The following is a 12,973-nucleotide window of genomic DNA, read 5'->3' on the forward strand; positions in this document are numbered from 1 at the left end:
TAGATAACCTGAACCTATTTGCTGGTAAAAGCAAATATGCAAATAAGAACATACCAATGATTATTACTTCAAAATAAAGTATCCACATGATGTCTTCGACATTACCAAGTGTCTTCCATGTCATTGCAGGTACCGGTGAACATTATATCCTGCCGGTTAACCATATACTGGTAACTGTTGCACAGTTTACTATTTGCCGGTGAATGTTGCTGGATCTCCAAAGTAGGTGTATTTAGTAGGTGTTGACATCAATGACAAAACCATACCAAAATACCAACAATCTCCCCCTTTGGCATTGATGACAACACAAGATGGAAAAACAATCAAAGTGCCAAAACATAAATGCCAAGTACAAAAACCAACAATCTCCATTTCTCCCCCTGTGAGTAACATGTGTTTATTCAAAGATTTATTTTCAATACCAATCCCTCATACCAATCTCTCCTCAAAAAGATAATGCATTAATTCTTACCGGTACAACAATTTTCTTTTAACACTGTTTACCGACATACTTAACTGTCTTACCGGTATTAAGCATTAAGTTGGTTAATAAGATTTTGGTTTGAATTTATTTGACAACTGATTCACCCCCCCCTTCTTAGTTGTCTTCGGGACCTACAAGACAAACAACTTACATCAAGTGAAAAAGAACAATTTGACAACTCAGTGCACTTGTTTTATACTAATGATTTAGTAAGGTTGCACAATAGAATAATGTTAAATTTTTTTAATCATCCAATTGCAATAAGCACCGTAACAAGCATTAGGAGCACAATATAACACAACAAATAAAAATAACTTGAAAAACAAGTATTTCTATGTACAAGCTAATGTATCATGCTTCCAACCAACATATGGACATAAGCATGACTTGTAAATGGAGCTCTTGGCAAAATTATTGACATTGTTTATAGCCTTGGCTCCAAGCCACCAAATGTTCTAATGTACATTGTAGTAAGGATCGATAATTGCATTGGGCCACATGGAACCAAGGTGACCCAAAAATTATATTGATAATACTTGTATCACTAGGCAACCAGAGGTAGATACCACTTATAATGGCACAGGCTATTACCATACACAAATCCTAAGGTCTCACACTACAAAAAACAATGATCAATATTGGGAAAGTAGAAACATTTACAACTATATCCAGAGTTAAATTATTAAACAACCTTCACATTCAACCACCATTCTCCTTTGAGTGATACTCTAAAATGCAAAACAATCCATACACAATTATATGGAAAAAAGAGGAAGCTCGATTACAACAACCACCTCTCTAAAAAACAAGGTATGCATCTCTTAGTCCTATCTCCCTCACACTTTTTCTAGTTGTTCATGAAGCATCAATTTCACTTTAACACATTTCTCTTTTATATAAAACTATTCCAAGTCATGACAAACTAATTTATAGGGAGGCAATATCAAGATTCAAGCATACATATCAACCGACAACATCACCTGCACTCTACTCAATAATAAAGAAGGCATCTACGTAACCAACAACAAATGAATTCAAAATAATCAATTTCTTAAGGTAAGTATGTTCAAACATTATGAAAAATATTTTGTAATAATAACAATACAAATTAAATACTCACAAATTATATCGTCTAACATTATTTTGTTACCATGGTTGGACAATCACGTTTGATGAACATAGCTTGTTAGACAACATACTTAGAATTGCAATTGATGCATAGGCATATTGGTGTAATGTGAACGCCATAACAAATACAAAGGAGTTAATCAAGTTAATTCTACATTTTTGGTCACACTGTTACAAAAAGATGGTCTTCTATTGTACACATACTACAAAGAACCCCGGGACACCAAACACTGTCATTGTGGATGATCATATTCTTGAATATGACACATAAAGGTTGCCCAACAACAGACTTATTTTTGATAACAATAAAGCATTTGCTCAATATCTTGGAACAAAAAAGCCAAATAGATTTTGGAGGACACAAAAAAGGATGAGCAAGCCTATAACATATCCTTGAAGTTAATAATACTAAATTTTGTGTGTTTTTGAATTACAATAATTCTACAAAAGATATCTTAGTAACAAACAACAAATGTACTCAATGTAATTGAATTCTTAAATTTATCATCTTCATACAATGTAAAAACATTTTCTCTTACAAAAACATTTTACAGAGCTTCCCAATTTAAATTAAATTGCATTTCTTTATATTCAAATTTTTCATATTTTAAAATCAACTCACTTATATCATAAATAATTACTATTAACAAAGACAATTTTCATGTCTTCCAATTTTTTCCTACCCTCCAACGTATCACCCGAAATATAATTTGCTATAGGATGTAACTATTGCACCTCATTTGAATGTAAGGGCTAGGAAAAAGTAATTAGGAATGTTTCTACATCACCTTTTCGGATTCTCTTGCAAGGGAATTAATGCCGGGAGAATAGAATCCATTCTCACTCATGGCCTTACGAGGTCTCACTATTCCAATTATTTCCTCACCCCATTATTTGTGTGCGCTTGGTAAGCCGAGAAGTTTGCCTCCTCTTCGCCTGTCAGCCCTTCGATTTCTAACCAGGTGGGCTTCTAATGGCCGTATTCTCTATATTTGTTTGTTTTTGAAGTGGCATTTCAATTTGTTCTAAATTTAAAATGCACATATTAAATCTATTCACATCCGTGATTTAGTGTGATAGCTTCTATGTATTACTAGAAAAATCTATAACCAGTTGAGGCTGTTTCAATATTGGCTCCTAGTGGCCATTTGATTTTTTATTCTTCTTTTTCCTGAAATCTTTTTTTCTATTTTTTCCAATCGATGTTTTTACTGTATATGAATGTGTGAATACTGCTGAGGAGTTAGACGTAGCAATATTAGTGAGAATATGTATGAACATAATGTATACGCTTACAATTCGGGCTGCAAGGAGTAGGGTGGACTTAATAATCGCGGTACTCTGAACTAAACTGATTTCCGTTGCAGGGACGGAGAGTTTTTATCTCACAATTCAGGTAATCTTTCTAGGGTGAGTACCATTGGAATCATAGCCCCTATGTTTCACTGGGTAGAAATATTTTTTTGTCATCGATGAGTGTTTAAGCTGTTTGTGTGTTCTCATTTTATAATGGGTTACTATGGCGTGGTGATCGTATGATTATGACTCCTAAGTCTTCCTTCAGTTTATTTAAATATGGCACTTATATTTCTAGGGGTTCATGTAAATATCGCTCTGGTATTTCAATGGGCTGTGTTGTCACTCAAATATTGCAGCCATCTCTTGCTATCTTAGATGTCTCCTAAACTCACGCCATACAGAGAGTGCAACAATAGAAAGTTCTGTGAATCTGGGCTTAATTCACAAAACAATTTCTGGGGTTTTAAAGGCTGGCCCCTTCTAAGATTTTCAATGAGCTCTTGTGAATTCATCTACAGAGAAAAGGGATGAATACTTGAAGTTTTCTCTAATCCAATATGGGTGATGCGCCAAGATGAAGAAAGCCCTTCGAGTTGCATAAGCATAAGGAACGGATGGGCTAATAATTGATGGAGATGGATAAGACACACTTGTACAAGTAGAGAGATGATTTTCAGTTGCTTACAAGATATTAGAAAATCCCTGACTCATAAACCAAAGGTACCTGAATGCAAACGTAAAAGTAGAGAGATGATTTTCTAGCAAAAGCATGGGTAAACAAAGAACAAAGCATTTTATTTATTAGAAATGACACACTGTGAAGCAATTACAACAGTTAAGAGAAGAGACAGTCACACAAGCTATTAGCTGTTTGAAAATAACTTAAGATATCTGCTCATAAGTTCAAATCTGCACAAATATCCTACAAAAAGGGTAGAGCTTTGGCTAGAAAATTCATCTCCCCATTTCAATCGAACTCCACACATTAGGGGAGAGGATTTAGTAGTTGGGCATGTTCCAATAGTTGTGATATAATTTAATGCCCAATATTTTTAATAGTACAGTACTAGTATTTGTGACTTTAAAATTATCAATAATTGAATAAAACGATTTCATAGATCTAAAATAAAAAATCATGCAATGCCACGCCGGTGCACCAATTGAATATGACTTAATGCACGACTATTAGTCTAGCCATTTTTGGGGTCTTTTTGGACACCTTAACTAAAAGCATGCTAATGTGGCATAATATTTGATGATGTAGATTTGAAACCTTACTTATAAATAGGGGGCTTTTATTTTGTCCCTTTTTCAAAATTAGATGAAAGACTAATTGTTCAAGGACTCATTGGAGTTTCGGGATCGAAGCTTCTGTTTGACCCATGCTAGGGACTTGTTGGAGGTCAAGGATTGAGGTTGTTGCTTAACGCATGCTAAGGAGTTGTTGAAGGTCGGGGATTAGGGTTGTTGCTTGATACATGCCAATGACTTGTTAGAGTTTGGGGATTCGGGATGCCACTTGGCATTGCTCAACACATGCCAAAGCGTCATTGTAGTTTGGAGTTCAAAGCTATTGTTTGAACCATGCGAGGGATCTGTCAAAGGTCGGGTATTATGGTAGTTTCCTGATGCATGTCGAGGAGTTGTTGAAGGTCAGGGATTAGGGTTGTTGCCTAACACATGCCAAGGAGTTGTCAGAGGTCAGGGATCAGAGATGCCACTTGACGTATGTCAAGGAGTTGTTAGAGATCAGGGTTTGGAGCTGCCATTTGACCTGTGCCAAGTCGGAAGAAGGGAGGAACTTTGAACCTCTGATGAGAAAGTTTGTAAGGCTTGTAAGGCTAAACTACAATTTAACGTGCAAAAGGCCCACTAAGGCTGACCTATGATGTAGCGTGTAGAATTCAAATTTGAGCCTTGATGTTAATCTAGGTCTAGGTTTACTAGTTTTGTTAGTTGGGTTGTGTTGATGTGTGTTTATGCACATAACATTACATAATAAAATACCAAGGTAATTTCCCTCATTTGAACAAAATCATCTCAAATGCTAAGGATAAGATCAACTAAAATGATTCCAAGGTTTCTACATGTCAGGTCTCGAGGAGTGGGTAACTCAATGGTCGATGTGAATTGCTGTGTTCACTTGGGGACTTACGCAAATGTTTGGATTATCTTCTTCGATCATGAAGATGCAGAATAGGTGTACTGACAACTTAGGATTTATCAATATAGCTTCGGACTTGATTCTTACTAAAAAAAGGGGCAAAAGGAATAGGGTTCAAGAAATCTATTCTAGGCCTAGGAACGTAGGAAATGATGAACAAATCTAGTGGAATCAAACTAGGCAAGGTCTCACAAACAGGTATTGACACAAGCTTAGTGCAATCGTCTAAGGTATACGTAAGGATTTTTTCAGACTATTACCATTACACATTGACACCATCCAAGTTGATGCTTGTCAAAGGTTGCATAATAATTGAAGTTAAGCTTATTTAAATCTCCAGTTGACCACACAAGGCGCACTTACCAGCGGCAAGAGGCTAGTGGTATGGATTAAGGATTCTACACAAATATATTCAACAAATCTTTCACTCAACCTAACATACATGAAAATAAATTCTAATCTAACTTGGAGGAATTGAGAACTATGAATGCAAAGACAACACTTGAAGAGCAAAATCACCAACAATTGAACAATGATTATGATTCAAATAGCTGCAGCATATACCAACAATTCTACAAAAACTCTCTTACAAATGAGAGACAAGGAGGTATATATAGAGTCTCTTACAAAATGGATGGCCAAGATTGATACAAGATCAACGGCCAAGATCATGCCAACAAAACCCTAGAATTGCCCTAACGAGGGTTTACATAAAAAATGGCGCCACCAACATATGGCCCAATAAAAAGATACCTAGTCATCAAATAGGGAATCTTCTAGAAGATTCCTCCTTGCATTTCTCTCTCTCTCCTAGCATACTCCAAGAATCTAGCCAATACAGAATCTAACTCCTCCATGGAAATGCTAAGCAAGGTATCTTGCTGTAAATCAATCACGTCCAATGAAACCGAGCAAGCGTCCAAAGTGTTCTCCCAATCTGGCATGAGCTTCTGCGAACTATGAACATGAATCAACAAAGAGACCAAGTCGTCTATCTGACTCTTCTTCAAAGTGTCCAATTAGCAAAAATACATAAGTTTCATCTTGTCTCTTAATTCGGCTAAGTGTAAACCACTAGCATCACTAACATCAACACCCAATAACTCCTCAATTGAGGCAAGGATCTTCATCCGAATGTTCTGAATCAATCCCTCCATTTCCATACAACTCGACTGGGCGTTCTCATAAGTTGATCTCTTCACGGCCAATGAACAATACCAGCCATGGAAATCGTATTTGTCTCCACTGTGCACAATGTTCTCGTTGACCAAGGTGGAATTAGGAATCTTCTTCAAAGCCTGGAGGCGTGGAATAGTCTTTTCCTGAATAGACCGGAATTCTTTCCAAACTCCCTCCAAATACTGGATTCTAAATACGAGCCCTGTTGTCCTATCATATGCTTGGACAAACTAAGTAAGGAAATCATCTGCCTGCTTTCTTGCACTCTCAATCCACTTTTCCACCTCCGAGAGTGTATCTCTCGCTGCCTCATAGTGTGACTGTATTCCATGGTCAACTGCAATAGGGGAAATAAGGGTGGGATTCTCACGCCTTATCCCTGCAATATACTCTCTAAGTCTGATATTCTCTTCTCTGTACCTTTCCTTCTCTGCAATTTCTCTGTCTAACTTTGCATCGATCGCTTTGAGGTTATCACCAACCTTCGGAAATTCTTGCTCTCTTGATGTACGACCAAGGGCAACTAAAGTGATCTGGAAATCCATAGGAGTAGCAATGTTCGTTGTCACGCCTGGCAATAGGAACAGCAACCTGCGCAATCCGCATTCCTGTCTCATCTCTAGCTATGTGCGACAAAATTTCCGCTCTCTTGGGTTCTTTCTCCTTAGCACTCCTAGCTAGGTAGTCATCAATGTTATCAACAGGTTGTACCTCTATCATTTTCTTACTTTTCTCCATACTTCTCATCAGCCAATCGGGAATAGTGGCCATCTCCATACCATCATCGAGACACATCTCTCGATCAAGTCCCCTCAATGCTGAGAGAACATCGTCATCATCATCAGGATTATTCCTGGTCAAATCATATATCTCATTTCCCAAACTGACTTCCAAAAGGATAGTAGGGGATCCCAACTGATCATCATTCTCATTTGGAGGTGCAGATGTCGCTGTGGCATGTAACTCCTGAATATTCTCTAGTAGTATCACTGTTTTGGAACATTGTTGGGTTTCCTTATTCTGCTCTGTTATTTCAATCACCTTAATTGATGAGACACTGAGAGGTGGTGAAGGAATGATAGTCTTTTGTTTCTTCTTCTTCACCTCCTCAATCTTCTTTCCTTTGGCCTTGACTCCTCATGGCGTGTTCTTCCTTCTCTTGGGAGCTTGACTCTCTTCGTCTGCACAAATCCTGACATCACTGATAGTCCTCTCATCATCTTCAGAAGTAGAGTCTTCCGGCTTCATCTTTTCATAAGTGAAGGGAACACCCATATCAACTAACTTATTCATCTATATATCTACCCATGCACGGGAGAAACTCAAGACCTCTCTCATCAATACATTTAGGTCAATCTCTTCTGATTCTGACCAATTTGGCAATAGGATTGCCTTCTTCATTTCATTTTCATACTGTGGATGCATATGATCCCTGTCATCTAACACTTGATCAGGAATGAGGAAAAGTCCACACTTCCTCATGAAATCCATTGACATTTTGGACCACATTCGTCTCTTCACTGCTTGCTCATCCATCAAGTTGGCCCAATAATCTTCTATGTCTACTTTGTGGATGAACTTCTCTCCCCTGATCCTTCCAACTTTCTTATCTGGATCAAATCTTCTATGCCCATCATAAGGAAACATGAAACATCCTACAACATGTTCAAAGCACTTGAAGATGCATTTGAGATATCTAATGCCAGTAGAACCTTGGCTTTAAAAAGAGAAATAAATCACATAGCCATGATCAAAGAAGAATCAGTTAATGCTTACTTCATGCGAATATCAGCCCTAAGGGATGAACTGGCAACCCTTGGATATGAGATCCAAAGCAAAGAATTAACACTCATTGCTCTAGCTGGGTCGCCTAGCATATGGGAAACATTCGTCCAAGGCATCAGTGCAAGGGATGAATTTCCAAAATTCGATAGGCTAAAGGCTGACTGTCTCCAAGAGGAATCAAGGCAAAATAAGAAAGGGATAAAGCAAAAGAATATAGATGAAGATCTCTAAGTTCTAAATACAACTCAAACAAGAAAAGCAATTAGAAACAATTCAGGAAGAGAAAAGGCCGTCACGGCAAGAACACCTTCAAAAAGGACCTCTCTTAGATTCAATGTTATAGATGTGACAAATTTGGGCACTATGCTGCCAAATGTCCAGAAAGAGCTAAGCAAGCCACATTTGCCAAAACAGGAAAATCTAAAAGGGAAGAGGACCCCGAGAAGTATGTACTCTATTCAGCACTCACAAACCAAACATCAAACAAAGTTAACTCCTGGGTGATCGACAGTGGCTCATCTAGACACATTACAGGATTCAGAGAAGTGCTAGACTCCATGAAAGAGGAGAATGATGAGGAAGTAACTATCGGAGATGACTCTACACATCCTGTCAAAGGAGTTGGAACATGCACCATCAAACTAAAGTCAGGTATATCATTACAACTTAAAGGAGTACTATATGTTCCAGGGATCAAGAGAAATCTAGTCTCAATATCAGCACTGGAGGACAATGGATACAAAGTGACCTTCATGGACAACAAAGTATTGGCTTGGCCAAAGAATTCAACCATCAAGAAAGCTAAAACGATTGGTCAAAGACAAGGCTCCTTGTATGAGCTATGCACAGAGCCCAACTTAGTCCTAATCCATGAAACTACAGATGCTAATGAAGTCTGGCATAGAAGACTAGGCCACCTAAATTTTAGAGCTTTATCATCAATGGGAGACCTTGTCACAGGTCTACCTAAGTTAAAGCAATATAATTCAGGGGCATGCAAAGGATGTGCCCTAGGTAAAAATACTAAGGGTGCTTTTCATAATAGTACTAGGAAAACAAGTAAAATTTTAGAGTTAGTTCATTCTGATGTATGTGGACCCATGTCCATACCTTCATTGGGGGGGTTTTTGTATTATGTAATATTTGTTGATGACTACTCTAGGAAAACTTGGATCTACTTTCTGAAATGTAAAGAATCAGAAGATATCCTTAATAGGTTTAAAGAATTCAAATCACTAACAGAGAACTATTCGGGAAATAAAATTAAAGCCCTAGGAACTGATAATGGGGGGGAATACACATCAGAATTATTTAAAGAGTTTTGTAAAAATTCAGGGATTAAGAGGGAGTTAACAATACCTTATAACCCTCAACAAAATGGGGTAGCTGAGAGGAAAAATAGGACAATCGTTGAAGCTACCAAAGCTATGATTCTTGATCAGAATCTAAATGTCAATCTTTGGGCAGAAGCAACTAGCACTGCTCTATATATCCAAAACAGATGTCCTCACTCCCATCTTGGAGATAAGAGCCCTGAAGAAGTCTTTACCAAATCAAAACCTGATATTAGCCACCTTAAGATATTTGGATGTCCCGTCTATATTCATGTACCTAGGGAGAAAACATTAAAATTAGAGCCTTCTAGAAAAAGGGGAATTCTTGTAGGATATAGTGAAACCTCCAAAGCCTACAGGATCTATATACCTGGTCAAAAGAACATTGAACTAAGTAGGGATGTGATCTTTGAAGAAGACTTAGCCTTCAAAAGAGCTCAAAGCTCTCTAGACCCTGAAGTCTATATCCTTACCCCTAGCATAGATAAAGATCCTACTCCTGAGCTTCAAAGGGAGAATCCTGAGGAAACTATAAGTAAAACTCAAAGTCCACCTAGAGAAAACCGCAAGAAAAGACCACTATGGGCCACCAAGACTGTAGCAGAAGCTCAGAAGTTTGTTGCTCCTTCAGGGAAAGAAAAAGGCCTAATAAATTCACTAGCTATGTTGCACTTATGAATGATCTCTCTAAAGCCGAACCAGACAATGTATCAGATGCACTTGAACATCAAGTATGAAAGGATGCCATGTCTGAAGAGTATCAGTCCATTATGAAAAATGATGTTTGGGAGATTGTTCCTAGGCCAACAAAGAAATCTGTTGTCTCATCTAAATGGCTTTTTAAGATCAAACATGCTGCAGACGACAGTATTGAAAAACACAAGGCCAGATTTGTAGCTAGAGGGTTCTCACAAAGGGAAGGAATAGATTATGAAGAAACTTTTGCACTTGTTGCCAGGTATACATCAGTAAGAGCTGTATTAGCCATTGCAGCAACAAAGGGGTGGATGGTACACCATATGGATGTTAAGACAACATTTCTAAATGGTGAGATCTCAGAAGAAGTCTACCTAGAGCAACCTGAAGGGTTTGAAATTTATGATGCTGGGTCTCATGTGTTTAGACTCAAGAAAGCTCTCTATGGGCTTAAACAGGCTCCCAGGGCCTGGTATGAAAGAATTGACACCTATCTCTCAGGACTAGGCTTCTCTAAGAATGATGCAGATCCTAATCTCTACTACAAAAGAAATAAAGGTGATATGCTAATATTGATTTTATATGTTGATGATTTATTAATCACAGGAAATGATCACCTTATAGATCAATGCAAGAAAGATCTATCCAAAGAATTTGATATGAAGGACTTGGGACTCCTTCATTACTTCCTAGGATTGGAAGTATGGCATAATTCTGACAACATTATACTCAACCAAGGAAAGTATACCTTGGACATTCTGAAGAGATTCAGAATGCTAAACTGTAGGCCTATGACCTCTCCTATGGAAACCAATTTACATAAACTTAAAGAAGCAGCAGCAGAGTCACAACCCACTGACCCTACTTAATACAGACAGATGATTGGATCCCTAATGTACCTGGTAAATACAAGGCCAGATATCTGTTATGCAGTTAATGCTCTAAGTCAGTTTATGTGTGAACCTAAGGAGATACACCTGGTTGCAGTAAAACACATTGTGAGATACCTACAAGGTACCCTAAACCTTGGTCTCAAATATGAGAAAGTTAATATAGACCTACATGGATTTACAGATTCAGATTGGGCTGGAAGTGTGACTGACAGAAAAAGCACTTCAGGGTGTTGCTTCAGTCTAGGTTCAACTATGATATCTTGGATCAGCAGGAAACAGTCTTCTGTAGCCCAAAGCTCCACCGAGGCCGAATACATTGCAGCTTCCATGGCTGCCCGAGAAGCAGCATGGCTTAGGAAGCTGCTTGTGGGGTTGTTTGGAGAGCCTATGAAACCCACTGTTATACATTGTGACAATCAGAGCTGCATAAAACTTTCAGTAAATCCAATGTTCCATGATAGATCCAAGCATATTGAGATTCCATACCACTATGTGCGAGATATGGTAGACATGAATGTGATCCAATTAGAATATGTTTGTACAGGAAATCCAACTGCAGATATGCTGACCAAACCTCTTTCCAGAGTGAAGGTTGATCACTTCAGAAAAGGTTTAGGTATGTGTTGACGTGTATTTTGTACACAATCATACACAGAATAAAATACCATTAGGCATCTTATCCTCTCTTGAGAAAATAGTCTCTAACTGCTGAAGATCTGCAAAAAGGATCAGTTAGGTGGACTCCAAGGTTCTTTTAGTGGGGTCTCCACGTGTGGACAAGCTTTTTTTTAGTGGTATGATGTGATTTGCTGTTTCCTTCAAGGCTTCTTACGGATTCAATAGTTCGAAGGTTTTACTAATCTAAAAGGAACTTTCAAAAGAAAAGGAAAAAAGGACAGGGTTTGAGAGGTCTAATTTAGCCTAACCCTATGAACGACTTAGCATGGATGAGATTTGGCAAGACTCAACCAATTTCAATTTCGCCATAAGACAACAACTCAACTGAAATTAGTGCGATCTTCTAAGGTAATAATGATGTTCAATGCATCAAAGACCAAGGACACTACTACGAAGGTACATATCCTAGATACGAAAATGCTTGAAGGTTAAGGACTCAAGGTGTTTTCCAGTCGACCACACAAGGCGTTCCTACAATCAGCAAGAAGCTAGTGGTTTGGATTGCGAATCCTACCAAATATCAAATCTCACACTTAGTCTTTCTAATTAACAAACTACTTTGATTGAGCGAGATTCAAGTACATCCAACAACCATGAAGATAACTTAAGAAATTTGCAACAAAACACCATAACTTCAATATTTTATTGATTTCCAAGTCATCATATACAACAATTGCTTGAACTTCTCTCTTCAAGACTCAATCTTGCTACAAAATAAAAATTGCTTACAATTCTAATCTCTCAACTCTATTCTCTATTTCTCTATTGACTATTCTGTTACAAATGAAATGAAAAATGGGGGTATAAATAGCATCCCCAATTACAATGAAAGGTCCAGATTGAAAGTAAATCAACGGACAAGATCATGACACCTAAACCCTAATTAGGGTTTGTTACAAATGACCTCCTTTTTACTGAACAATATTAAATACATAGCCAAATATTAAATTTGGCACAAAAATCTAGGAGGTATCAGCCAATGAGAAATAAGATGTCATGTCATCTGTAACAACCTTTCATCTAGAATCTTATTCCCTTTCCAATTCTCTTTCTTAGCATATGCAATGAATTTTGTCACAATTCCTTCGATTTCTGTGCTTGGAATCTCGGGAAGATTCTTGATACTCTCTTCTAAGTGGATGACCTGATCGAATGCATCTAGAAGAGCTGCGTCCCAAGTAGGTTCAAGTTCCTTTGTTCTATCAATCAGGAGCATGGTGGCATACATTTGATCATACTGCTCATCTGTAACATCTGCGTCCTTGCGGAAGATGATCTTGATTCTATCTTCAAATTCTTGTAAATCCACATCTGTCTCGACCTCGATCCTTCT

The 12,973-nt window shown here is 37.8% G+C and overlaps 1 protein-coding gene across 1 annotated transcript in view; it reads left to right on the forward strand.

Moving 5' to 3' along the window:
- Nucleotides 1–2,390: 2,390 nt before the first annotated feature.
- LOC131051364 (protein CutA 1, chloroplastic) overlaps nt 2,391–12,973 on the forward strand; it is a 149,144-nt gene continuing 138,561 nt past the window's right edge. The window contains exon 1 of the mRNA XM_057985854.2: nt 2,391–2,574. Within this exon, the coding sequence (XP_057841837.2) occupies nt 2,459–2,574 (116 nt within the window). The 5' untranslated portion in view covers nt 2,391–2,458. The remainder of the gene's footprint in view (nt 2,575–12,973) is intronic.

This window comes from Cryptomeria japonica, chromosome 2 (assembly GCF_030272615.1).
Source record: "Cryptomeria japonica chromosome 2, Sugi_1.0, whole genome shotgun sequence".
Taxonomy (NCBI): domain Eukaryota; kingdom Viridiplantae; phylum Streptophyta; class Pinopsida; order Cupressales; family Cupressaceae; genus Cryptomeria; species Cryptomeria japonica.